This window comes from Diospyros lotus, chromosome 1 (assembly GCF_014633365.1).
Source record: "Diospyros lotus cultivar Yz01 chromosome 1, ASM1463336v1, whole genome shotgun sequence".
In the NCBI taxonomy this organism is placed as follows: domain Eukaryota; kingdom Viridiplantae; phylum Streptophyta; class Magnoliopsida; order Ericales; family Ebenaceae; genus Diospyros; species Diospyros lotus.
Genome location: NC_068338.1, coordinates 30,339,776 through 30,367,113, shown reverse-complemented (window position 1 = coordinate 30,367,113; position 27,338 = coordinate 30,339,776). Strand labels below are relative to the sequence as shown.

At 39.3% G+C, this 27,338-nt stretch overlaps 2 protein-coding genes and 1 long non-coding RNA gene across 6 annotated transcripts; 1 reads left to right on the top strand and 2 right to left on the bottom strand.

The window, feature by feature from the left end:
• Window positions 1-175: 175 nt before the first annotated feature.
• Window positions 176-17,774, bottom strand: LOC127811454 (ruvB-like protein 1). Its single transcript, XM_052351343.1, has 12 exons — window positions 17,476-17,774; window positions 17,072-17,260; window positions 16,783-16,914; window positions 16,503-16,652; window positions 16,107-16,262; window positions 15,008-15,142; window positions 14,838-14,903; window positions 14,648-14,754; window positions 1,051-1,150; window positions 854-945; window positions 701-770; window positions 176-582 (listed from the first exon to the last, which is right to left on the bottom strand). The coding sequence occupies exons 1-12, from the start codon at window positions 17,554-17,556 to the stop codon at window positions 493-495; spliced, it is 1,368 nt and encodes a 455-aa protein (XP_052207303.1). The 5' UTR covers window positions 17,557-17,774; the 3' UTR covers window positions 176-492.
• Window positions 17,775-18,571: 797 nt separating this feature from the next.
• Window positions 18,572-22,887, top strand: LOC127810093 (uncharacterized). The gene is made up of 4 exons (XR_008025357.1): window positions 18,572-18,718; window positions 18,816-21,672; window positions 21,972-22,204; window positions 22,335-22,887. It is a non-coding gene; the product is annotated as an uncharacterized LOC127810093 (long non-coding RNA).
• On the bottom strand, window positions 18,657-26,972 carry LOC127810078 (uncharacterized). Of its 4 annotated transcripts, XR_008025341.1 has the most exons (9): window positions 25,948-26,968; window positions 22,886-23,380; window positions 21,849-22,014; window positions 21,057-21,354; window positions 20,847-20,962; window positions 20,481-20,553; window positions 20,321-20,411; window positions 19,870-19,949; window positions 19,011-19,079 (listed from the first exon to the last, which is right to left on the bottom strand). XR_008025341.1 is itself a non-coding variant. In XM_052349322.1 (8 exons), the coding sequence occupies exons 1-8, from the start codon at window positions 26,032-26,034 to the stop codon at window positions 18,846-18,848; spliced, it is 1,524 nt and encodes a 507-aa protein (XP_052205282.1). In that variant the 5' UTR covers window positions 26,035-26,943; the 3' UTR covers window positions 18,657-18,845. The 4 variants fall into 4 exon arrangements, 3 of the variants coding, with proteins under 3 accessions (XP_052205282.1, XP_052205293.1, XP_052205300.1); XM_052349322.1 differs by lacking the exon at window positions 20,847-20,962 and having other exon boundaries at window positions 18,657-19,079; window positions 25,948-26,943; XM_052349333.1 differs by lacking the exon at window positions 19,011-19,079 and having other exon boundaries at window positions 19,870-19,984; window positions 25,948-26,972.
• Between the last annotated feature and the right edge of the window lie 366 nt (window positions 26,973-27,338).

Sequence of the window (27,338 nt, the reverse complement as noted above, 5' to 3'; positions counted from 1 at the left end):
CCCACTGCGTCCGACTGGGTCACCATGATTAACCTCTTCCCACGTTCTGTTGAGCCGAGTGTGAGAGGCGTTCAGGGTGAACGATTTCACCTTTTGGACCAAAAGAAGCAAGTCATCTTAAACGAGGCAGCGTGCGTCGTGATTGATGATGGGACGGAAGGGCGAGAAACGCGTGTTGCTGGGCCATGCATTATTTATATGATTTTACCCACGAGTTTGTACAAGACAACAACTAAAACGCAACTTCAGTGGGATGAGATTGAAAGCAGCAAGCCAGGCCAAGTTTGTCAAAGCGAGTAACACGTGCACCCAAGTTTGTCAAAGCGAGTAACATGTGCACCCAAACCCAGACACCAAAAACACGTAACCTATTCATCCCTCTACCAACTCAAAAACTAAAAAAGCTTCATTCATGCATTTGCTAGTAAATAAGACTCAGCCAGCCAAGTATGTAGTATGTTGTTATTGTCTGAATGCAGTAGTACAATGGATTCACGAGATGTATCTATCCTGCTGCTCCTGGAGAAGTCTTGCTGAAGACTTGGCATCCAGATAAAGAGAGCCGACTTCCTCCAGATCGGCCTGAGAATATGGAACAAACAGAAACACAGTGCAAGGATAAGCTCAAGGACAGAAAAAATAAGCATTCTCATAATCCCCCTGCAAGTGCATATAACAGCCCCCCAAATTGAACAACTACCTTGCAGATTTTGTCTCTGCCATTTAATTTAGCCACAACACTTGCAGGTGATAAAAGTTGAACTGCGTGCCTGAGAAAATAACAACATAAAATCTAGGTATTAATGACTGCCGGCACCATAGAAGCCCGAACCAACCAAGAGTGTAACAAAACCTCAAAGATGCTTGCTGTCCAATTTCTCCCAGGTAAGCTAAACTTTCTTCATCCACAAGCAGTTCCTCCACCTGTGCCCGAATGGCTAAAATCTGGCCAAATATCGAAGTTTACCAAAATGAAAATTTAAGACATCCTTGGTCACTAAAATACCATCTATATCCAAGAAAATAAGTTGCATAAACTAGAGACTAAACCTGTATCATTTCAGCCGGACCATAGGTTTCTGTCCGTATGATTACCAGCCGGTCTAACAAGTCAACAGGTATGCCATGAGGACTTGACATATCAGTTCCTCTGCAAGAACATTGATATTTAGGAATTAAGACATGTATAGGTATTATACTACCAAACCAAGGTGCCTAAAAATGCCTAATAAGCATGTCTTAGTAGAGATGAGAACGCATCATATCTTGCCTCCATACAATTATGTAACCTCAACATACCCGTAAGTCACAGATACAATATATAAGATACATAGGTGTAGAATTCCAAAAATTACGAAGGTTTAATTCATTCATATATAAAAAAAAACTAGATGGAGAAATCCTAAAATTGAAAAGTTTAAAAGAGGAGGGATTAGTAGGTATAATCTACACTAATTTCAAGTAACCGGTGAAACCCAACTTTTTTCCAAACTCCCAGTTAAGCGATGTGTCTCCAAGTGCTAAGAACACGTTCAATTCAAAATAAAATTATCAAATAGGACAAGCTTGGACAAATGTTTAACATACAGCAAGAGTGCCTGAATAAGCGTCAATTGTTCAAATCTAAATCCACAGATACATGACCTTCAAAATTTTTGCATTTCTTAGAGTGAAATTAAAGGAAAAAGAACTTAATTCAATGGACAAGTAAAAGAAAGAGTTAGCAAAGCATGCAAGGCATTCCAAGGATACTAGTGGGAGAAGATAACAGTAATTCAGTAAAGCGCTGGCCGAAATTATAGACTTCAACCAAAGATCAAAAACCATTGATAATAATGCCCCTGCCTTCTGTGATTTGAGGCCAATTGTTAAGCTTATATAAACTAGAAGACTGTCAGGAAGGTATCTGATGGTGTAGTCGTTATGTGAATGGATCAATCAAAGAAGCCATAGCTTAACATCCCAAATAGCATCAGAACATCCAATTGACAAATTAGTGAACTAGACAAGGAAGGAGGGAACAGAGCAGGGGAAAATGAGAGCAGAAAGAAAGCAGTCCAAGAGTTGTTAAAGTCTTTATTGCATTTTTTTTTCATATCACAATATTTCATTTATAAAACAAAATTCAATTTGTTCAGCAGTCTAGTAAATCTAGAGGAACATTACATTGAGAGACATATTTGTGCACATATATACGGATATTACTAGGATATATTATAATGAAATTTAGATTCTAGTAGCTGGGAGTGTTTCGGAAAGGTATCAGAGATCTTCATTAAATAGCCAATAAAAAGGATAGTTCATTACATATTAATACTCATGCATACATGTCTATAAACTTTATGACTTCTCAACTTCAAATCAGCAAATACAAAAGTAAATTACAAAAACCACATCAGGTTAGTAAAAAATACATGTTTGTATTTACCCGCCTTATTTTTGTCACAAATAATCCCTCTTTAACTGACTGTTAATATCCTAAATAGATTTTGATGATGGTATCCTATGTTTTTTTTTTTTTTTTACAGAACTCCCAAGTTACCCTTGTTTATATAATAAAACCATAGTTAACTGATATACTAAAAATCATAATCCAATTATTCAGTTTCAAAGTGGCCACCAGACCATGTATGATCTTTTTTCTCCCCAACCAGGCATGGGCAGTCTGTTGACATAAGCCAAAGCATAAGTGATAGGGTCCCTGTTTGTCACACATACCAGCGACATAAAAGGAAAGGAGATGCAGGGGCAATTAGGGAAAAAACACAAGGGCAAAAGAGTTACATTCAGTTGGGGGAGAATAACAAACTCATGTGGCTGCAACAGACTAGGGAATACATATAAAAGGCAAGAAAAAGGAGAGAGAAGTAGCTAGAGAATTCAGAAGAAGTTGTGGGAGAGAAGGCCCTCTCAAATAGGCTGTCACTGCTCTTGGCAGAAACAATGGAGAAAATTAGAGGGAGATTCACTGCTCTTGATTCAGTGAGATTCAAGGGATCGTAACAGGGAAAATTAGAGAGAGCAGAGGAAGAACAACGAGAAAAGAGTGAGACAAGAGAGAGTGTAGAGGGAGAGAAATTGAGTTGTTCTGTATTTGATTTTGCATAACCTCTCCCACAGAGTAGGGAGGGTAAATATCCTCACTTGGCATGGGTGCAGATGCAACAGATCATACCCCTTACTAGCGGTTACAACTTCTTTTGTCATTTTCTACTGCCTCACATGTGGCCCTCCTACGCTAACAGAATTGACAATTGGAAATTAAGTACAGTAATTGAAATAAAGGAATTATAGCATAACAAGGAAACAAAATAAAGATTGAACATTAAGGCAAAAAATTTAAAATAGCCATATCTGTGACATAGGCCATTATTGTTTTTCGCTTTTGTTTGTTCATAACGTTGTAATTGGAGATTCTATCATTTTGGTTTTTGAGGTCCTATCATTTTTGGTATCAAAGCACTAATCCATGGGAGTGATCGTACCAAAGAGAGTGAGAGAGCTGGAGGGTAGATTGGAAAGTTACCATCAACTGATAGAAAGGCGAATGGAGGGATTGCAAGCGGGATTGGAATCAATGAAAACTGAATTCCAGAGGGTGCAAAATATAGAGAAGAACATGGCAATGACGTTGGACCAATTCAATCTCTTGATGGCAAAATGGGAGGAGCAGGAAAAAAAGAGGAAGGGGAAGTAGAGTGGGGAAAATAAACCTATGGATTTCTCCCTTACCTCGGAGGTCACGCCAGATCTTGGGAAGAACAGGGACGTAGGTAGTGGACTCGATGGATTTTGGAGGCCGAAAATACGAAATAGGTGATTGGAGATGCTACTTTTCAATGGAGAAGATCTAGATGGATGGGCTTTTAGGGCCGAACGTTATTTTGTTGTGAGTCAGTTGACAGATGCTGAGAAATTGGAATCTACGGCCCTTTGTTTCAAAGGTGCTGCTCTTTCATGGTTTCAGTGGGACCAAAAGAGAAGAAGGGTGAGGAGTTGGGAGGAACTCAAGGGGCTGCTGAGGAATCGATTTCGGTCCACGCAAGAAGGCTCGGTAGAGAGAGATTTCTAGCTCTCCAGCAGTGGGGATCCATCAAGGATTACCGTCTATGCTTCGAAACTTAGGCATCACCAATCGAAGACATGCCAGAGGCCATGTTGGAAGGGCATTTCATTAATGGACTTGGCGCAACGGATTGAGGAACGAAATCATATTATCCAAAGAAGTAATTTTGGGTCCAGGCCAAATAAAAGTAGACCCCTTCAACCTTGATCCCAAATTACTAGAGAATTACGATTCCTCAACTTCTGAATTCTTCCCCCAAATCTGCAACACTTAGCCCAGCCATCTCATACCAGTCTCCAGCCGTCGAAAAATTGAACAACCCACCTTTCAAACAGCTTAGTGAAAGCGAGTTGCAAGCCAAACATGCGAAAGGTCTTTGTTTTCGTTGTGATAAAAAATACACAATTGGGCACAAACACAAGAATAAGGAGCTATAGGTGATAGTCATATATGAAGAAGAGAAGGAAGAAGAGGGAAAGATGGGAGAAAATGAGACAATGGAGAAGTCAGATAAACTGGAGGACATGATTAAGGAGGGTGAAATGGTGGGATTGTTGTTGAACTCCGTGGTAGGCCTAACTCCACCATAGACGATGAAGGTAAAAAGGGAAAGTTGGAGGGTTGGACGTGGTAGTCTTAATTGATAGTGGAGCCTCCCACAATTACATAGCAGTCGAACTTGTGTAGAAATTGGGGTTGTTACGAATGCAAACTCGTGGCTACGACATGATCATGGGTTCGAGTACGACAGTACAAGGAGCTGGAATATGTAAGGGGATGACTTTGAAGTTGCAAAATGTGGAAATAGTAGAGGATTTCTTGCCGTTAGAATTGGGGAGTTTGGATGTTATTCTTGGAATGAAATGGTTAGCCACCCTTGGGTTGACACAGGTGGATTGGGGATCGTTGGTTACGAAATTTTGAGTGGGGGACACTACTCTTACTTTGCAAGGTGATCGTAGTCTCAGCAAGACATTGGTATCCTTAAAGTTGATGATGAAGGCGTTTCGTGAAAATAGAGAGGGTGTGCTTCTAGAGTTGGAAAGTCTGACCGTTGATCTCATGGAAGTAAGGGTGGAAATACATGATGGGTTACAAGAAGTGTTAATAGAATTTCGGGTGGTTTTTGAGGAGTCGTGGACTTCCCCCTCGCCGGAGGCACGACCACAGTATCGCACTGCATCCTGGGACTACTCCGATAAGAGTAAGACCTTATTGTTACCCATATATTCAAAAAATGAGATAGAAAGATTGGCTCGGGAGATGTTGGTAGCGGAGATAATACGGCCCATTATTAGTCATTTCTCCAGTCTAGTGTTACTAGTGAAGAAAAAGGACGAAGGCTCGGTTTTGTGTTGATTACAAATCCTTGAACAAGGCGACAATACCAGATAAAGTCCTTATTCCTCGTCAAGTTTGGGAGGATGTGTCGATGGATTTCGTTGAGAGACTGCCAAAATCAACAAGAATGGATTTGATTTTGGTTGTTGTGGATCGGCTAAGCAATGTCAAGCCCTCAGATTGTGGGTTGGACAATTGAAGGAATTCGAATTGAATTCCAGAAAGAAGAATTGAATTTTAGGAAGAAAGTAGATAGACTGAAGAAGGGAGAAAGGAAGAACGAGAGAATGAGAAAGATAGACGAGAGAGAGAGAGAGAGAGAGAGAATATGGAAAAGAAACTTCTGTATTATTCCATAAGATCCCCAACCTATTCTACAACAGCCTGATTTAAAGGCAATTGCTTCCCGCTAGGTGTTTAATTGCCAGCTAGAGTAGTATTATTCTAACTACTTAACCACTAGCTGTTACAATTAGTTACAATAGTTTCCCCAAGATTAATTTACCCTTGGGTCTTAACAATTCCCCTCCCCTTCAAAGAGTTCTTGTCCCCAAGAACTCACAATGACTTGTCCTATTTGTCATCCAATCCCAGTTTTCAATAGCTATTTCATCCTTCCTTCTTTTTTTCTTTCTCCTCTTCAGCCTTTTCCTCCTTCCTCTTATATTCTTTTTCTTTTGTTTTTTCTACAAACATAAAATGTAAACCTCAAAGATATCCATGCCACCATGCCATGTATCTCTTCTCCCATTGATTTGTTAGTTCCAGCAATTTCCTTTACCTCTACTAAGACCAATTCAACTGCCACGATATCTGTAATTTCCCGCAAATGCAACAATTGAGCAGCGTAGACTTGCTTCAATTGTTTCCTTTGCTCCCCTGTAGCTTTTTCCTTCCTATTTTTCTGGCAATCCACCTAGTAACTTTTGAACATATCTTCATGCTCTATGAGTTGCTCTACGTGTCAATTTGATCATCCTCCTCAACATTTACATACTCTAGCAATGCTTTAGAAGCATGTTTCACTTCCTGTTTGACGACATACACCAGGGGTTTACCTTCAATAAATTTCTCCTCCAACGAGGTTGCACCGACTATTCCTGCAACTATCATTCCTATCCGGACATCCTGATTGCAGAGGAAGATGAGAATGTTTCGCAGGTTCCTCAATGGTTGGAACTCAATCTCCTTCCTGACTTTCATCTCTGACGAGATTTATAGCCAAGTTATCTAATGAATCAATATTGTTTTTCAATTCAGATTGTTCCTCAATTTCTGATACGTTAGAAATCTGAGGAAGTAATTCAACACCACCTTCCCCACTGATAAATGATCCTTCCATCAGAAATTTCTGATTCACTTTAATTAAGTCATTAGCTTCTTGCAGATTAGGAGTCTTTGGTAGGATGTCAACTCTCGTTGGATTCTGTTCCATAGTGGATCTTAGGAAAAATTCCTTTGGTAAATTGACATTGAATCTCAGTGAAATCAGAATCATTAACGCGTCCAATTTTGATAGGACTCTTGTTAGTCACATGTACCAGCAAAGAAATAGGAGGGAAGAAGCAGGGGGCAGAATAGGATATTGGGAGAGGGGGAAAGTGACAAAAACAGTTAAAGGGCAAAAAAGGGAAGAGCAACCAAGGGAGCATGGCTGATAGCTGAGGTCGTTGGAGGGGAGTGTCGCTGGATAACAAACTATAAATAAGAGAGACTAGGAGAATATTGGGGGGGATTTTGGTATTGAGTTCTTGGGAGAGTTAAGGGCCTCTCGAATGCCCTGGGTGGTCTTGTTCTTGGCTGGAAATCCTAATAGTTGTTGATAATTGCTTGCTGTTTGAATTTTTCTAATTTGGTTCCTATCAATTTGGTATCAGAGCATTTCGATCCTAATGATGAACTTGACTGATCCAGTCGGTGATTTGGAGATGAGGGTGGAAGGCATTCCACTAGGAGATGATGCAATGAGGAGTGCGTTTCAAAAGATGGAGAGACACCTAGCGAACCTACTAGAGCTGTTCACGAGGATGCGGGCGAGCAAGAGCAAGAGGAAGGACGAGGAGAGACGGGAGGAGCAAGAGAGAGAGAGAAAGGGGGAGCGAGATGAGGAAGACCAACCTGCGGGTTCGCCCTTGTCAAGGGAGGGAACGCTAGTAACTGGAGGGAGAAGTGGCGAAGGGGGCGACTGGGTCGATGGTGTCGGAAGGCAGCAGTACCATGGGAGACACCTGGAAATACCCATCTTCGAGGGAGATGATCCAGATGGCTGGGTCTTTAGGGTCGAGCGCTACTTCATGGTAAACCAGTTGTCCAATGCAAAGAAGTTGGAGTCAGCGGCCTCATGCTTTGAAGGAGTGGCTCTGTCATGGTTCCAGTGGGAGCAAAGACGACGATGGGTGAGGAGCTAGAAGGAGCTCAAGACAATGTTGAGGGATAGGGTCAAGACCGCACAAGAAGGCATGGTGGAAGAGAGGTTCCTTGCGCTTCGACAGTGGGGGTCCGTTAAGGGCCATTTTATCAACGGATTAAAGCCTGTCATCCGGGCCGAGATGAGGGTGTCGAGGCCGATCAGGCTGGAGCAGATGATCGAGGATAAGATGGAGGGGATGCAGAAGGGAGTCGATGCCAGAAGAGGGGAGATGCAATCGACGGAAAAGAAGGTAGCAATCATGCTAGACCAGTTCGCATACTCGAGGACAAAGTGGGCGGATCAAGAGCGAGAGCAGAAGAGCAAAGCAAAGGAGGGAGATAGACCTTCGAAATTTACCCAAAATTTCGAGGGATCACTTGGAATCGAAATGGGCAGGGAGTTCGAGGGTGGAATTGGAGGAAATTGGTGGCTAGAAGTGCAGGGAAGAAGGCTGGAGATGCTGAATTTTGAAGGGAAAAATCTGGATGAATAGATTTTCCGAGTTAAAAGATATTTCTCTATCAATCAGCTATCCGAGAAGGAGAAAATCGAGTCGGCTGCTCTGTGTTTCGAAGCAGGGGCTGTGGCGTGGCTTCAATGGGATACTCGGCAAAAGGGAGTTCGAAATTGGGAGGATCTGAAGATCCACCTAAGTAAACAATTTCGATCTTCACAGGAGGGATCAATGGAGAGGTTGTTAGCCCCCAGGCAAGATGACTCCATGCGGAAATATTGCCTCCTCTTTGAGACTTTGGCAGCCCGGGTGGGAGAAGTTTCAGTGGCTATACTGGAGGGCACATTTGCTAACAGGTTGAAGCCAAAAATTAGGGCAGAAGTTAGGGTGTTATGACCATCGGGTCTATCGTAAATCATGGAGACAGCCCAGCGAATTGAAGACAAGATTCACATACTTCAAGCCCAAGTGGGTCCTGGACCACCTGGGAGCCCTACGATTCAGCAACAATTTCCTACTTTTCACCTTGAGGACAAGGTGAGTTTCATGTGCGGAAATAATGATAGGACCCTTGTTAGTCACATGTACCAGCAAAGAAATAGGAGGGAAGAAGCAGGGGGCAAAATAGGATATTGGGAGAGGGGGAAAGTGACAAAAACAGTTGAAGGGCAAAAAAGGGAAGAGCAGCCAAGGGAGCATGGCTGATAGTTGAGGCCGTTGGAGGGGAGTGTCACTGGATAACAAACTATAAATAAGAGAGGCTAGGAGAATATTGGGGGGGATTTTGGTATTGAGTTCTTGGGAGAGTTAAGGGCCTCTCGAATGCCTTGGGTGGTCTTATTCTTGGCTGGAAATCATGATAGTTGTTGATAAATGCTTGTTGTTTGAATTTTTCTAATTTGGTTCCTATCAAATTTTTTACTGAGATTATCGACTTTCCCCTGGAATCTGTTCTCCATCTCCACAATTCCAATCCTTGAAAAGTTTCCTTTGAATAGCAATATGTTAATTGCCTCTTGAGCCTCTGAACAACAATATGTTAATTGCCTCTTGAGCCGTTTCCAAGACTCATATGTCGTGTACCTAGGGTTTAGCCTAGGATTACATTGGCAATCGGAAGGATCCGAGATGCTGAAGATTAAGAACAGAACGATTGGAGGGGGACTTTAGACAGAAATGGGGGAGAATTTAGAGAGAAATGAGGGAGAGATGCAGAGGGAAACAAGAGGGAGATTGGAGAGAAATCCATTTATCAATTCAAGCATGGAGATCCCATCCATTTATAGTAACCTTATATAGGCATATCTGGCTCCTAACAGCACGCACAACACACCCATGTGCTACTAACTAATTGCTAAAATATCTTCTAACAACTATTATAAACCTATTATTATATTACCTCACTATGGATCCTTAGGTCATGACATCATACAGTCGAGAAGAATCAACCGTCAGAAGTCGCCTTCCAAAAATCCAAACCCTTGCTACAAGCTTGCTAGAATCAACTATTGAAACTTCCAAACTCTCAGTCGAGAAGCATCGCTCTTAACTTCAATCAAGACCGATTCTTGGACCTACGCCCAGACCTATTCAATCACCTTCAAAACCACCAAGAATTGGTTGGATGACTCACTTGATCTACTTCACCTTCAAACGACAAACAAGAATTGTCAAACTTCTATCGAACTGGCTTTGATCACCCTCAAGACCAATCAGCTAGTGCAATCGTTGGGGTTCCTGCTCACCCAGACCTCTTCCTACTTCACGCCTTCCTTTCTCGTCAGAATCGACCCCTTTGTCTCACCCAATCACTGTCCAAGGCTCCACCTCCTGCTTCGCCTTTAAGGTTCATCTCACCCAATCACCATGCAAGGCTCCCTCTGGCCTTGCCTTCAAGATTTGACCGAGAGCCGCTTGCCTATACTCACCTACCCAAATCACTCCCCTGTCATGCACCTTCGGTCCGACCGTGCCTACTCCGTCGACCCTTTGCTGGAGTTGATACCACTTCGCCGGCTACCAAGAATGCCGACTCTGATACCACTAGTCAAGCCCTCAAATTGTGGGTTAGACAATTGAAGGAATTCGAATTGAATTCCAAAAAGAAGAATTGAATTTTAGGAAGAAAGTAGATAGACTAAAGAAGGGAGAAAGGAAGAATGAGAGAATGAGAAAGATAGATGAGAGAGAGAGAGAGAGAGAGAATATGGAAAAGAAACTTCAGTATTTTTCCATAAGATCCCCAACCTATTCTACAACAGCCTTATTTAAAGGCAATTGCTTCCCGCTAGGTGTTTAACTGCCAGCTAGAGTAGTTGTATTATTCTAACTACTTAACCACTAGTTGTTACAGTTAGTTACAATAGTTTCCCCAAGACTAATCTACCCCTGGGCCGTAACAATTGAAACATTCATTTTCAGCAGCTAGTATAGCAGGGGTCTTTGTGAAAGAAATTATCCAATTACATGGTTGTAAGCACCTTAGGCGAATCCCACATCGGCCATGCAAAGGGAGGGAACTAGGTATATAAGTGTGGAGGGTGTTCTACATAGTGACGCGCGCTTTGGGATTAAATCCCAAAGCGATAAAACCGGGGATTGGTTGCGACCTGAACCGGACAATACGTTGCTATGTGGACCCCGGCCGTTACATAATGGTATCAGAGCCGACCCCCGAGCCTCTGAACACGGTGGTGGAGCAAACCTCAACGAGGACGCTGAGTCCCAAGGGGGGGTGCATGTAAGCATCTTAGGCGAATCCCACATCGGCCATACAAAGGGAGGGAACTGGGTATATAAGTGCAGAGGGTGTTCTACATAGTGACGCGCATTTTGGGATTAAACCCCAGAGCGATAAAACCGAGGATTGGTTGCGACCTGAACCGGACAATACATTGCTATGTGGACCCCGGCCGTTACAATGGTATTCCAAAATCTTTGAGACATTTAAGAACTTTTTCGGTTGCAAGGCACTAAGTTGAGTAGAAGCACATTCTACCACCCTCAGTCCAACAGCCAAACAGAGGTCCTTAACAAAACATTGGAGACGTACCTCAGATGCTTTTTCTCCTCCAAACCAAAGGCGTGGTAGAGTTGGTTTCCCTGGACTGAATACCGGTATAATACTTCTTACCATGTCTCCTCTAAATTAACTCTGTTTCAAATAGTTTATGGGCGTGAACCTCCCCAATGCTAAGATTTGAGAAGGGACAATGGTCGTCTTAGTGTTGGAACAATAGTTGTTAGAAGGTGATTCGATTTTCGAGGAGTTGAAAGCCTAGTTGGTGCGAGCGGAGGTGAAAATGAAAGATATAGTAGATAAAAAGAGGCGAGACATCCATTTTGAGGTTGGCGAATTGATTTATGTGAAAATCCGCCCCTATAGGTAGAAGACATTAGCTTCTAGGCCAAATGAAAAGTTGTCACCAAAGTTTTATGAACCCTTTGCAGTGGAGAAAAGGATTAGAAAGGTGGCATACAAGCTGTCTCTACCACCCTCTTGTGTAATCCATCTCGTATTTCACGTCTCCCAACTCCGAAAGGATGAAGGAGCATTGCAAGAGGCTACCAAAATCCCTGACCAGTTAACTGCAAAGCTGGAGTTGATGGTAGAACCAGAATTCCTACTAGTGGTAAGACCTAGCACGAGAAAGAACTTGAAGGGCATTGATGTTTTTATTCAATGGAAGGGGTTGCCACCCCTTGAGGCCACTTGGGAGCCTTACAATCAGATACTGCATCAATTTCTTGAGTTCCACCATAAGGACAAGGTGAATCTTATGGGCGGGAGTAATGATAAGGTCCTTGTTCGTCACACATACTAGTGATATAACAGGAAAGGAGACGCAAGGGCAATTAGGGAAAAAAGCACAAGGGTAGAAGAGTCCCATTCAGTTGGGGGAGAATAAAAAACTCACGTGGTTGCAATAGACTAGGGAATACATATAAAAGGTAGGGAAAAGGAAAGAAGTAGCTAGAGAATTCAGAAGTAGTTGTGGGAGAGTAGGCCCTCTCAAATAGGCCATTATTGTTTTTCTCTTTTGTTCGTTCATAACGTTATAATTGGAGATTCTATCATTTTGGTTTTTGAGGTCCTATCAATTAGCTCTTCATCAAATTGATCGTTCACTTGCAACTGAATCTCAAGGGGTCAATCTCTCTCCCTCTGAATTTCTTGCTGATTTGAGTCATGTATGTGAGCTGGTCATTCAAAGAGCCAAATCAGTTTCACACTAATCTACCAGGCACCAATCTTACCATAAGCCTTCTATAAATTTCTCTGAAACTTTCTAGATTGCCTGGTGTTTATTTGTTCCATAATATAAATTTTGTAACTTAAAACAACTTTTTATATGTAAATGCAACAACAACAATCACTAGATTTAATCCCACTAGGTGGATCAGCTCCATGAACTCTAGATCTCCAACCATCTCTATTCATGCCATTATATTCTATGTCATGTAAAAGAATCTCTTACCAAGTTTTATTTGTTCTCTCTCCTTTTATTACAAATTATCTTTATTCCATTCATTTGCATCATAGGTACTCCTATTGATCTTCTTTACATGTAATCAAAACATCTTAATCGTGAGTACCTCATCTTATATTTAATAAGTGCCACTCTAACCTTATTGTGTATGATCTTGTTTCTTGCTTTGACTTTTCTTGTTTGGTTGTGTGTCCATTATAACATTCTCAGGCAGCTACCTTGTATTTTGAGTAGCTTAATACCTGTCAAGGTCCTAGGGTTTACCTAGGGGTTTTTGAGGAATTTACTGAGAACAAGAGAGAAATGGAGGGACAGTTAGACAGAAGAAGGGAGATAAACAACAGAAGTTGGGAGGGAAATTAGAGGAGCTCAAGAGAGAGGACAGAAATTCAGATATCAATTCCCACATAATCCCCTCTTTACATCTCCAATAGCTTTATATGGCTACTTCCTCTATGTAGATAATTTTGTTACAAAGTAAAATAGAAAATACAAACAAATAGAAAATACCAAAACTATCTACTACTACCTCCTTTATTTACTATTATATCTTTGGGGTCTGGACAATACCCAACATTCTAAGTCATACAAAAAGATTGTATTATATGTCCAATAAATCTTCCTATTAGCTTTTAAAGAAATTTTACAATCACAAAAAATATTGGAAGCATTTTTCAATTTTAACCATACCACCTTGTCTTAATTTATGAGTTAGATCCACCATAGCCTCTCCATCTTTTTGAGAAACGGACCGGAGATATTGAAATTGATTTTTGTTGGGATAACTTAATCTCCAAGTTCCACAATAATATCATTCTCACTTACATTTTTATTGAATTTGCATTCCACATACTTAGTTTTTGACCAATTTAGTTTAAAACCTTTGAATTCTAGGCAGTTTATCCACATTTTAAGTTTATTATTCAGGCTTCTTTTATCCCATCCATCAAGACAAATATCATCTACAAATAATATACACCAAGGCACTTCTTCTCCAATGCGGTTTGTGAGTTCATACGTAACAAGAGCAAAAAGGTAAGGGCTCATCGCAAATCCTTGATGTAATCCAATTGGAATTGTAAAAGCTCCAGTATCTCCTCAAATCCTAACACATGTTCTTGCTTGATGATAAGTGTCCTTAATAACCTATATATAAAAAATCCGAACTCCTTTTTTCTCCAACACATTCTATATGACATCTCTAGAAACTCTGTCATAATTTTCTCCAGGTCTATAAATACCATATGTAAATCTTTTTGTTTATATCTTAACCTTTACATTATGCATCTTATTAAGTAGATAACTTCCATTGTTGACCTACAGGGGATAAAACAAGGTTGGTTTTTAGAGAACTTAGTTTCCCTTCTTAAAACTTTGCCTAATTACCCTCTCTCAAAGTTTCATCATGTGGCTCATTAGCTTTGAACATTGTGTAAGGGCATAACGGCTATTGCAGAATATCAAACAGCAATACAAGTCAAAAGACCAAAAGCTCTAACAAAGGTTAACATAATTTTCTGAGACTTGAGAGAGCAACATAAGTGTTTTTCATGTAGTTCAACTGTGGTTGGCCTAATTCACCAAAATGTAAACATAGTGAAATTTGAATTCCAAACCCCATTGAACAAACTTCCTACATAAATATTAAAAAGAAACTCAAAATCTTAATTTTTATTTGTTAAATCTTAGACACCAATAATAAAATTGAAAAATATAGAGCTATCATCTGTAAATTCTGTTGTAGCGAGTAAAAGACATAAAATTACATAACCATGACAAATATCAATGGATCAAACAAACCACAATTTTCCTGTTGAACGCTTGAACCTCACACAATTCCAAGTCATCAAATATTTGTGGCGTTGCAATAGTGAGGAAATTCATACCTTACATTGCATATTCCTCTATTTGTAGCAAAAATTACTATGGGGGATAGAGAGCTTTCTAGAGCACGATTCAAGTATGAAAAGCACTCCATATCCAGCATATGCACCTGTGAACAGTGCCATATGGATTATAGGAAGAGAAGCAATCTGTACATAAGCCTTGGAAAGCAGTTTCAATGAGAAAGCGGACCTCATCAATAAATAAGACTCCAGGAATGAGTTCAGCCACACCTTCATCAATAAAACGGTTAACAACCTGTAATCAAGGACAGTTTGTTCAGCTTCACATGATTCTGTAGACAGCAGAAACATGGAGTAGAAAAGGAATTCAGGGAAAGAAAGAGGGTGTTAAACAGGTACCTTGTTTATTTCTTGTCGTAACTTATCAGTAATTTCTGTTTTTCTAGGCTTCATCATCTGGCCCATTAGAGACAAAATATCCTGTCCACCTTGAGGTCGCGCATTTGCAGCATCCAGGTCATGCAGTGTAACATCCTGGTATTCCAATAGAATGAACAATAACAAGGGAGAAGCCATTTTCAACCACTTAAAATTTTCAAAAAACAAAAATGTTCACATTATTATGAGGGAAACATCTCTCCACTTAACATCATAATAATATAGAAATCCATCTTTCAGAATTCAAATCCGATGATTGGAAATCAGTGGACATGCAAGAAGCCCCATAATTTTTTTTATCCATATGAGAGCATCAAAATTATAAGCGACTACAACTATCGGTTCAACCAATTGAACAAAAAATCCGATTGTCAGCTCATCTTAAATAAGGGCACAAAGAACAGAAGGCACCATATCTAATGAAGGAGACAACTTTGCTTGCTTTGGGAACACAAAGGCACGCCTGGGAAAATCTTGGTTTAACCTTTTTCTCTACAATTGTAAATCTGCAAAACTTCATCTCTGCGGCAAAAACTTAATGTAAATAGAATTTTTGTAGATTAATGTAGTGAATAAGAAAAAAGGGAACCCAATAGACAACCTCCTATGCTTGGTGTTTAGGGAAGGGTCAAATGCATTCAGGCTTACACCTACATGCAGAAATTCTATTTCAGCGGTTTGAAGTTTGAACCCATAATTTATCACTTGCAATGGAGCAAGTACTGCTACTACTTTGAGGCCACCTTTGACTTAATTAAGTGCATAAAGCCATCAATTCCACATCCATCAGAGATAAGGACCATAGGATCACAAAATGATGTTGCTCTTTGGAATGAAGATCAGTACAGAGGTTGGCAGAACCCATGATATCATCCTCGATTAGATCATAATAGAAACCAATGAATCACGGATGAAGACAAGTTTCCAAGAGAGGAGTACAAATGGCTTAACTCTTCACCAAAATTCATTTGTATCAAGGTAATTCTATCATAGCACAACTGCGAGTATTATTGAAAGAATGCAATAGCATGAGAAAATCAGAAAAGTTCCCCATACAAACCTGAACTATTTCTTTCTTTTTGTGAACCTCTCCTTTAGGAAGTGGAACATACTCTTCTGCCTCAAGATCAAATTCTGTTGCAAAAGCATCACTCCTACCCACCCTTTTAACAGCACCACTGTTGGCTTCTATGTATATAACATCTCCAACCGCTACCTGCAGGTTGTACCATAACATTCAAAAGACATTAACAGTGACAAAACCTTTTATCAAGTTGTAATTAAATGTTTATATATGGATAAGTAAGTGATTCAACCCTCTACTCTCAAGTGCCCATAAATGAAGCAACAAGACCAATACCATAGACAAGCTTTGCAGAAATAGCTTCACTAACATTTAAAATCAAGAATTTGTAATTAAGGTCAAATGCAAACAGAGAAAACTTGAAAGGCCAACCTTTTCCTTAATCAAGGCATCATATATAGTGGGGTCCAACTTCAATTGCTTTGTTCCTTTGACTGTTTTTAACCCAATGATAACATGGCTTATGCTTTTACCATATCCACCTGTCACACTCTCTGTTTCTTCTGGGGAGAGCTCGGTCACCTGGGTCATAATGTTATTACCACACATGAGGAAATTAAATCCAAAAAAAAAATATAAAACAGTTGGAAAAAATGAAAAACACACACACACATCAAGATCAGATAATCTGTCAGATAAGGGGGTAACTTGCCTCTCCCTCATAGACCTCCTTATTTTCCTTAATGCGTAGACCTATTGCACGCCTGAAGTTTTCCATTAAAACCTCAGTTTTCTTTACTTCCGTAGAATAAACTTCAGATCCTACCATTGGGCAGAAAGGAACCTACAAGCACAGGCAAACAATAAATTCATAATGAAACAGCCAAGGACCAAAATCTAACAAAAACAAATGGGCCAAGAGACCCAATCGAATAACATGGCAAATTGTCAATTCAAAACACTAAATACCTTGGCATTTGATAATGTATAGCAGTCAATACCTTGGTACCAAGCTCCTGGGAAATCCCAAGGGCGAGGGCAGTCTTGCCGGTTCCAGGAGGTCCGGCAAGTAGAAGCGCCCTTCCAGCCATTTTCTTTTGGCGGATCATATCGACTACAAGTCCGGAAGCTTCTCTGGCTGCGGCCTGACCCACAAACCCAGCGGCCATGGGGATTGCTTTTCCATTTGGCTAGAAAACACAAGTTATCAAATGTACGATTGTCAAGGAAAGGACATGACGAGAATCATAACTAAATCCATATGAATTCAACGCCTTAAACCTAAAGCCATGATTTTTATACACCAAAATAAGCAACGAAACGCAACCCTAGAAATCCTTTTAGGACGGCAGAAGAAGTAGCAACAAGGAAGAGTGCGTTTTGATGAATGTAGATATATATATACCTCGAGACCAAGGCCTCTGATGTGAGTGTGAGTGGCTATTCGCTGCTTCTTTGTTTGCGATTGTACTTCTTCTATCTTCATCTCTCTCTCTCTCTCTCTGCTTTGCGGCAGCTTCTGTGCTTTGCCAAGCAAAAGCAGACTCTCAATTTCAGGAGGCTGGAACAAAGTGAGACAGACCCGGCTCTTGTTCAAAACATCAATCTGGTTACAAGTTTACAACCCGAATCTCAAACCGCCGTTAATGTTGGTCTGGTTATATTTTTCGATTAAATTAACCCGGTGGTGCCATTAGGGTATGCCCAATTAGGATCGTACCATATGGTCCGAAAGGGAAATCCCCAACGGTGGCTCGACCGCATAAAATGACAAAAAAGCCGCTGTTTTGGTATCTATTTACCATAATCTAGTCGACTTGTTTATGATTAAGCTAATTTCTTCATAATAAATAATAAATAATACAATTGATCTGATCATAATAAATAATAGTAAATTTTATTTATTATTATTTTTATGTGAATGTATCCTTAATGATTTCTCAATAGTTTAAAATATATTAAAAGTTATTTTTAATAAAAAAATAATCAATATCAATTACTAAATATAAATATGATTAAGTAATATAATCATCTTAAATATCTAAAAAAAATTATAATTTAACCGTGAGATAATTAATCTAATACTATTAGATACTAGTAGAATTTAGTTATTATTGTTACGTTAATATATTCCTAATAATTTTTTAATAACTTAATATATAGTGTGAGTTATTTTTAATAACTAAAAAATAGTCACTATCATGTCACTGAGTGTAAATCTAATTAAATGCAATATTCCTCTAAAATATAAATAAAAAAAAAACTTATATAACTTGTCTTAGGCCCACCTGATAACTTATTATTATTTAACATATAATATTTTAACCCTTTTTAACTTTATTTAGGCACGCACAAGAAGAGGGAGAAACCACACCAATACAATAGGATTTCCACAAAATCCCCTCAGTGAACTTAGACCTAGTGTTTGTTCAAATCCAAAAGAGAGCAACGAGGCAGCTTTAAGCATCCACCAACATGATTTTGCACTTGAATCAACCAACATGCAAAGCTTGCAAGGATGTAATAACTCCCAATATACAAAACAACCATTCATTATCAGCTGCTTCTAAGCATCTACCAACATGATTTTGCAGTTGAATCAACTTATACAATTCTTCCTTCCCTTTGTTTGTTTGCATTTGAATCAGGTAACTTATATAATTCTTCCTTCCCTTCGTTTGTTCGATAAAGCATTTTCACACACCACAAAGCTTAACAATCAGCTGCCTACAACTGCTAATTCAGCTCCCACTAGGAGACCCTGGATTTTGTGTCTCAGCTTGGCGGGGATGAGGGCGGCCCCGGCTGAGATGGAGTTGGATGTGGAGTTGCGGCGCGAGGCAATCCATTTAGGCGTGTCACGAGTTGGTTGTCATCATGCTGGCCAGATGAGGCACGCCACTGTCTTTGCCATCTCATAAATTCGACAACAATTGAACTTCCACACATCGCAACACCAAGCCCTGCAAACGTTGAGAGGAGAATTGACAGCACAGCTTGCAGTTGAACCTGTGGAAAAAAGGTATCAAAACATGAGAAAAAGATTATGTTGTAGGCTTATGATTTGGACATAGGACCACGCCAAAGCAGTGTTGGATTATGCTCGGCCAGTCTCGCGTCAGCAAGTAGATTTGTTCCTGGCATCAGTTGCATCACATTGGTCAAGGAGCTATTCTGCTATGGTCGTCTATACTATCCTTTTAAATTTATTTTACTCTTTTGTCTCTTCTTTGATTCAGATTCATTCCCTGCTAGATGGATAACACAGACATTCTAGGATTTGTTGTTTCCTTACAAATTGAACTACTGAAGAATATGCTTATGTTGTGATATGAAAGCAGTTTTGTCACCGGATAAAGGGGCAATGATCTGGCAAAGCTATCGCCCCTTTAGCAGTTTGATGCTTTGTGTGATAAGAGAACAAGCAGAAGAACACGGTAAGAAAGGCACCACAAACAACATAGAGGAGGTAGAAATAGAAATCGGCAGTGGGTGAGATGCCAATCATTTATGAAAGATGTTTGGACTCTGCAAGTCTCATGGGATACTCCCACGCATCTGGGACCCAGAAGAAGATCAGAGGAATCCTTTTTATTCATTGTTCATCCATTTTGAATACATTCCTAGTTATTTGGTTGTAGGTTTAGTCTGGAACTCGAAACTTATCCATTAACACTTGATCTTTGGTCATCTGCTGTTGTGTCCAAATATTTAGCCCTAAATAGGCTGCAGTTCAATTTCAAGAACAAGTTTTATCCATCAAGAGTAAATGAAGTATTATAGGCAGAGAATCTCTTACCAAGGAGTAGAAAATATGGGCAAAGAAAACCACAAGTCCAAATTGGGTCAATGCATAGACCCAGACAAATCTTCTGTTTACTGCAATAGGGAGTAAGAGGGCAGTCAGGGAATTACTGCAAAGAAGAAATAATACAAGTAAAAGAGGATTTTATCAGCTTCTGAGTCCAAAAATTCGTGATATAGGAAGCAATTTAGGCGATTGACATACACTAACACATCCTTTTCTGCATTGCTTAAGTAAGCCAAATATTTGATGTTTTCAAGTATTATATTGTCAGATCAGGATATTAACCCCATGCCAATAACATACAGGGCAAAAGACCATTCAACAGCTCATTTCAATCTTAAAAGTGTATTATTTGCAGGAAAATTATAGTTGGTTGGTATCTATATCCTATAACACAATCAACTGCCTAATCCATCCATGTTTAGGAATTTAGATGGCTTACCCATGGTTGAAGCAGTCACTGTTGCAAGGAGACCCAAAACACAAGCAAATGGGAGAGAGATGACAACTGCACCAGTACCCATCTTTCCAACCTGAAGGAGACAAAATATTAGCAAGAAGATAATCAGTGCATTTTGAGAAAGAAGTTTTAGTAAACTTACCAGAAGCTGCTCAAGAAAACAAAAATAAGCAAGCATGCTGACAATGACAAGAATGGGCACTTCCTGCCAAATCCTGGTAAGATTAACAATACAAAAGTTCAGGTTGTGTGTCATGTACAAATAGACCTTAAAAAGTTCATGTTGATCTTGATATATATATCCAAGAAATCTTGATCTTCGATGATATGATATGATAAAATAAATATGTATGTATACACAGGACGAAATAATTAAATTTTCAGGCAATCCTAGTTTAACAGTATTTTTTAAATATTTGTTTTTTTCCCTTTTAGATCTCTATACCAGATGAAACCCAAAATTGAACAGCATTTTAATCAGCAGAGTTCCTTCAGGGCCTCAGCTCACCAAATGAGAGAATTGAGAGGCATAACTTTGTGGATTGAATTTCAAGGATAAGATAGTGAGCTGCAGGAGGTAAGAACTGAAGAGAATCATACTTGATTCTCCGCCATACTAAGAACCTACGTGGAAAAGGTGAAAGAGACATTCTGGAGATATTAGGTTAGAGTTAACAATTACTAGTTAAGTAAGAAAATTACCAAATAATTGACTTGCCTGTATCCATTAATTTCCACCTGAAAAGCCATACTTGATCCAACAATTTGACTTTGGACACTCTGAATCCGCCTAAGTGTGACAGGTAAATTTTGAACCTCATGCTTGCACACATCACAGATTTTGTTGCCTTTGATGCAAAACCATTTTACTGCACACTCTTGGTGAGCCAATGCAAGTTCACCTTTACAGCTGCATTCCAACTTGAGGGTCTCACCACCTTCACATAACTCAACCAAGCAAATTCTACAAACAGCCTCTTCTTCAGGTATGTCTTCGCCATCTGCTTCAATATTTTCTGAATATGATCTTAATATCAGAATTGAACGTTATGACATTATAAGCACATATTTAAGTAGATATTAAACATATACACACATATGCTTAAGCAGCATAAAACAATCAAATAACTAATTGTCCCTTGATTATCAAGTAAAACAGAGGCAAACAAAAGAAAATTTTGAAAATAACATATTTTTGGGTTCAGGATAGCAGTAACAGAGGTTTCTGGATTCTGTCACTTTCCTCCAGAAGCTCATGACTCATTCAAGATATTTTGATTTTTGTACAAGATAGGAGGGAATTAGCAAAAATCAGAGCAATTACAATCTCAAAGGTTAATTTTTATTCACTTTGACCTTCACTAATGTTGACCTCTTTATCATTATCAGCTAATTAAGCCATTTACAGCTTTGTTGAATCCTGAATATTTTACTACAGAAGACAATGGACTAAGTTGTAATCATCTTTCGCCATTCAAAATTATTTGAGATTCTAAAGACAACAAATTACCAGCATCTCCTGTTGGCATTGTACTTAACGTGACAGTTTCCCCGTCCTTCACTCGTGGAGTTGAGGGAATTACACGGAAAAATGAATCTGATCTCTTCATTCTTCTTTCTTTGTTGATGACAGGGACTGAAAGTGAACGAGATATTGGGTGATGGACTGCTTTTATCTACAAAAAACACCATGATACATGCTATGATGTTTGTATGCATGTGAACCTGACGCTGAAACCAAAAGCTACTCAGAAATTTAAAAAAGTTAAATTCAGTATCTGCAAAATTCTAGTAAACGGAAGAGTCTCAAGTCTCCTGAAAACAGATGAGATGAACAATGGCTTCTATCTAAAGTCGGCTTACTATGTATGTATCACTGGCCAGTGGCTCAAAGTCATTTACCTCCTTAAAAAGTAGTAAAGCCCATACAAAAATAAATCTGTCAATTTTATCTTCATTACGTTCCTCGTAATAACCCTGAAGATTATCAATGTAGGAGCCTAATGTGGTATGCTATGTTGGTGGTGTCACTTCCAACCAACATGTGCATGCACCATACTGCGTACACATAGGTGACACCACTCAGGAAGGTTAGCTGGCCAAGCGACTGCAACTGCCAGCAGTGAACTACAGAAGGTTGTTTAACACAGCCAGATCTGCACAAAATGTCTCACATCTGAGTTAAAGACAAGTACACTAAAATGGCAGTACATCAACCAATTTTCCTAATGTTTGCATCCCCAAGATTTTATCCAAGCTCATACTGTGAACAGTCCTTACATAGAGCTTAAACTTGCCCTTTGCATTCAAACCCTGGCTGAAAAATAAATCATTAGCTCAAGGTAATGCCAAGTTTGCATTAGGTCAGGCCAAATGTGTGCGCAACAACAAAGAATTGGTTATCTTTACCCAAACAAAATTTGAAAATTTTGAACCAAGTGATGTCTGTAAGACTCTGGTTAGGCAGAATTCCGTGAATCCAATCACATGATCAGTTTTCCTTTTCCTTAGATAAACTTGTATATGCAAAAAAAATTTAAAACTTACATTTAAATTGACTGAGCCACCAAGATTTTCTCCACCAACAGATTCTGGGTTTGAGTGCCCGATTGGGGTAACAGGTAGAGATGATGTTTTTTTCATACGAGGAGTAAATATTTTTGTAAGTGACCATGACCTTGACATAGTAGGCATTTCTTGCGGTATGCAGGATGAAACTTCTTGAGCTATGTTGGTAGTTCTCTCAGCATCTGACTGAGAACTGCGGGCCTTGAAGCTTCGTTTTGGTAGGAGATTTCTTAAGGACGATTTACCTCTGGATGACGGGCCTGGAGACCCACTTATTCTTCCATTAGAAGCACTTGGTGTCAGATTGAAATTCACTTTCTTGGGAGTGGGAGTTGAAGTTGGAGGCATCTTTATTTGAACAAACTCCTGATGAGAAACCTCTAACGTTCTTGAGGGAATCTCCAGGAAGAGGTTTTGTCTCCTCCAATGCTTAGCATGTGGGGTTTCTTCAGCTGTATCAGAGGAATCTTCAACCTGAAAGAGAACACAAAGATATTGCTGAACAAATGAAAACAAGAATTAAGGATTTAACTTGCATTGTAAATTTCTTACATTTGCTATAACTTCTAACTTACTACTCCACTGATTAGCCAAATTTAATTGGCTAGAGAAGTTCCAAACAGCATGCAACAGTATACAACCTAGCATGCTCTATCCAGGATACGGAAATTACAACAACAATATATCAAATCTTAATCTCACTATATGCAGTCAGCTACCTGAATTCTAACTCACAAGTCATTTCTAGATATGGCCTTATTGTCTATAAGACCCTTATAACTCATATTACACCTAAAAGTCTCCCACCAAATTTTTCTTATCCTCTACCTCTTTTGCTAAGGATTCAGGATACAAATATTACCTGGAAAAAATAATTTCATCTATTGCTAATACAATTCATATGCACAATGATATTAATGGAACTTCAAGCCATAATTTCATCCATTGCTGCTTATCTAAATCTTTACGCAAGATTCCCCAAGTAAGAAAAAATACAAAGTCTATGATAATCAACAGTGCTTAGCTTTGAGGAGCCTAGGTTAAAAGGAAGGAAAATATTTTAAGACACTAGCTAAACGAAAAACAGGAACCACAAGATAAAATGCAACTGTTCGACCTTATCTGAGCTTCAGTGATTAATCAACTTAATGATTGGAATTTGGTTTCATGTATGACTGGAAATTAGTTGCCCCTCCTAAAATGCCAAAGAAGCTCTCCCTTTTGACAGTGCAAACAGCTCCAACTTTAACATGAAGAATGAGTTCCTGAACCACCATGTCCCTAGGCATTAGTGATATTGTAAAGACCGCCACAGTATAATTGCATTTTTGTTCTCCAAATTGGCAGGGAAAAGTATGTAGCTTTTAAAGCAACGGTCTATCTCTTCTCAAAGGCCTGCAAAGAGATTCCTCAATAGATTTTGTCATCTCTTTTCTTTTTATTTGCTAAGGGAGGAAGCCGACTCAGGCCACCTTCTCAGGAAACCCAGAGAGACTGAGAAGCACTGCATTCACACTTGTCCAACTTCTGTGTTCACGTAAAGATAGTGGATGTTGCTTTCTTTGTTTAGGCATACGTGGGGAAGAAATCATATAAAATATAAAATAGCATCTAGAAGCATTTCAGATAATATATGTTCATAAATGATTTTGCTGAATTAACCAGTTTTGGTTTCTGAGTTGCTGGCTTTGTCAATCTACTCTTACAGTCTTTGACAGGCACGTGGAAGATGAAGACGCTATAAAATTATTCATAACCTAGAAATGACTTGAAGAATCAATTAGAAAGAGAAGGAGCTTACTGGTGAAAATAGTCCGTTCTAGGCAAGATCATTTTATTCCTCTGTTTTCCAAGTGCTAGGTGTGAGTAGTACCACAGCTCACCATGTATCATGCATCAACCTAACACTCCTGTCAGTTATCCATGTCAGTTTCACAAGCGTGCACGTGGACACTCAACGTCTCACAAGAAAGAGCAAATAGTGAGCAGCATGCCATTCACCAGAGATAGTGCTTTAGGCTCCTAAAAGCTTAATAAATCCACTTGAGCACCCATCTTTTGAACCATGCCTCCACCTATGGCAAAATCCCCAAATTGTTGGAAGATTCTGCCTCTAAAAAACCTTGATGAGAGCTGCAAGGGATGATGGGGGGCTAGAGTTGAGAAGACACTTAGACGAGGGCACCTTCAAGGCCAGCGATCCATGCCTCAACCCACTAAAAGAGAAAGGGCAATTCATTTATTAATACCCATCTCTCTAATTATTCAATAGTCAGCCATCCAAGCTTAATTGGATGAGAAGACTCTGCAGATATGTTCAGATCACCAACCAATGGGTCAATAGCCAGTGCAATGAATCCCAAGATTTTATCAAAGAATTAGATTGCAAATTTTTTTAAACATAAGTTTCATTGCCAAATTTATCCACACTGTTCTAAGTAGTTACGAACCATAAGCTACTTTTCTGTTTCCTCAAGCCATAACAACTTTCTTGCCCCATATCATAAAAAAGGACCAAAAACAACTTACACAATTTCCAGATATTTTCTTGAATAATTTCTTAATAGGGGATTACTATAGACATGCATCTGTGCTAAAGTTATATTACAATGTTAGAACCTCTAGCCCTCTGGGTTCAGCACATCCCAGAGATTGCCCAAAACCTTTTGCCTAAACCCAACATGTTTGGAGTGAAATTTCAAAAAATCAATTGAATAACCAAACAATATTTGGGCCGTTTGAAAGCGCACTTAGGCATCAAACAATAGAAGTAAAGGTGCTAAAACAACAAATTGGCAACATATTGATGATATTAGTGAAAACCAGCAATAAAGTTAAATTAAATACAGAAGAACAAAATAGAATTAACCCATCAAATAACTAGGAATGCCTTGGCAAAGAGAGCTAACAAGTACAAACCACAAGTTACGAGCCTGAATTTCGAAAATCGAATTGCCCAAAAGGTAAGGGAAAAAAGTGGGAAACCCAGAGGATTAAAGATCAAGACAGAAAAGGAAAGCAGAAAAGAATCAACACATTACCTCCTGAATGGGAATGGCAACTTCACTCTGGCATGCAATCCCGCCATGCTCAGCTGACAGGGAGTTTGGGAGTTCAGTCTGCTTCATGTCACAGCAACTTTAGCTGAACCCTGAAAAAGCCCAATTCCGGAACTACAACAACAGACCTAGCAATTCAAGAGAGAAAAAGAGAAAAGCAGGGAAGCGGAAGAGAAGTAATGGTGGGTTATAGTGCTTCTTGAGAAGGGAGAGTGAAGATGAAGTGTTCCAATTAATGGGTTGCCATGATGTTTGTTGGGTATCATATATCTCTTTCATTTATGGCAAAAACAGGTGGAAAGTGCTGGCTAGCCCACCACTGCCCACTCTTCCATTCTACGTGAGTACGGATTTTGTGAGATAGCAGCTACATTGATTGTCAGAAAATATCTTTATATTTATATCTATTTATATAAAAATTTAGTTTAGACATTTGAAGATCGTCTATTATTATTTTAGAATAAAATTTCTTATTAAGGCCTCTTTACTATTATTATAGAATTCCATTCGGCAAAACCAAACTTTGAATGAAAAGGAAAAAAAACTTAAATCATACAAAATTTGGAGATAAGATTTCGTGGACAAATATACCAAACTTTTTTCTCCCCAACTCTTTCAAAGTGGGGGAACTCGCTTGACTTCCCTCACTCGCTGTAACTGAATCACCAGTCAGTCACCACTAGCCGGCACTGGTCAACATCTCCAAGGCCTGGTCTTGGTCATTTCCTGGTAAGGTCCATTCCTTGACAAGTTTTTCACTTTGATTCGAGGACAGTGACTGAATGACAGCTACTGAAGTTAACATCCACTTGTACGTGTAAGATTTTTGTCAAAGTTTAGGATGATCGAAACGCGTGGCAAGCACTAGCTGGCAGCAGAATCTACAGTTTGATTTGCGATTGTTTTGTAGGGGTGAGTGGTGCTTCCATCATTCGATGGAGACGCTGAAAATGAGGGCATAATTATTACGTATGTGTTTGATAATTTTGTCTAATACAAACTCAAATAATGGTGATTACGAATTTGTATAGGAGCAAAATAAATAAATAAATAAAATGAGGGTTGAATATACATGTATGTATGTAAGTGTGAAATTAGAATGAATTTGAGATTTGAATTTGGTTAGTCATTTTGGTTCAGGCCTAAAATGAACAATATTGCTGGCAACTTCGCTGGGTAGCCCACCTTATTTTCCCCAACCAAATCAAAACCCTTTAAATAATGCTTCAATTTGCCTTTTGCAGTTTAAGTGATAGGGCCCTACAAAGCCTTGCACATATAATGGGGATTAGTGGTCTTGCCAAAATTCTGGAGTATAACCCAGTCTCAAGACTTGTTTACAAAAATAAAATAAGTTTAGAACCCTAATAATA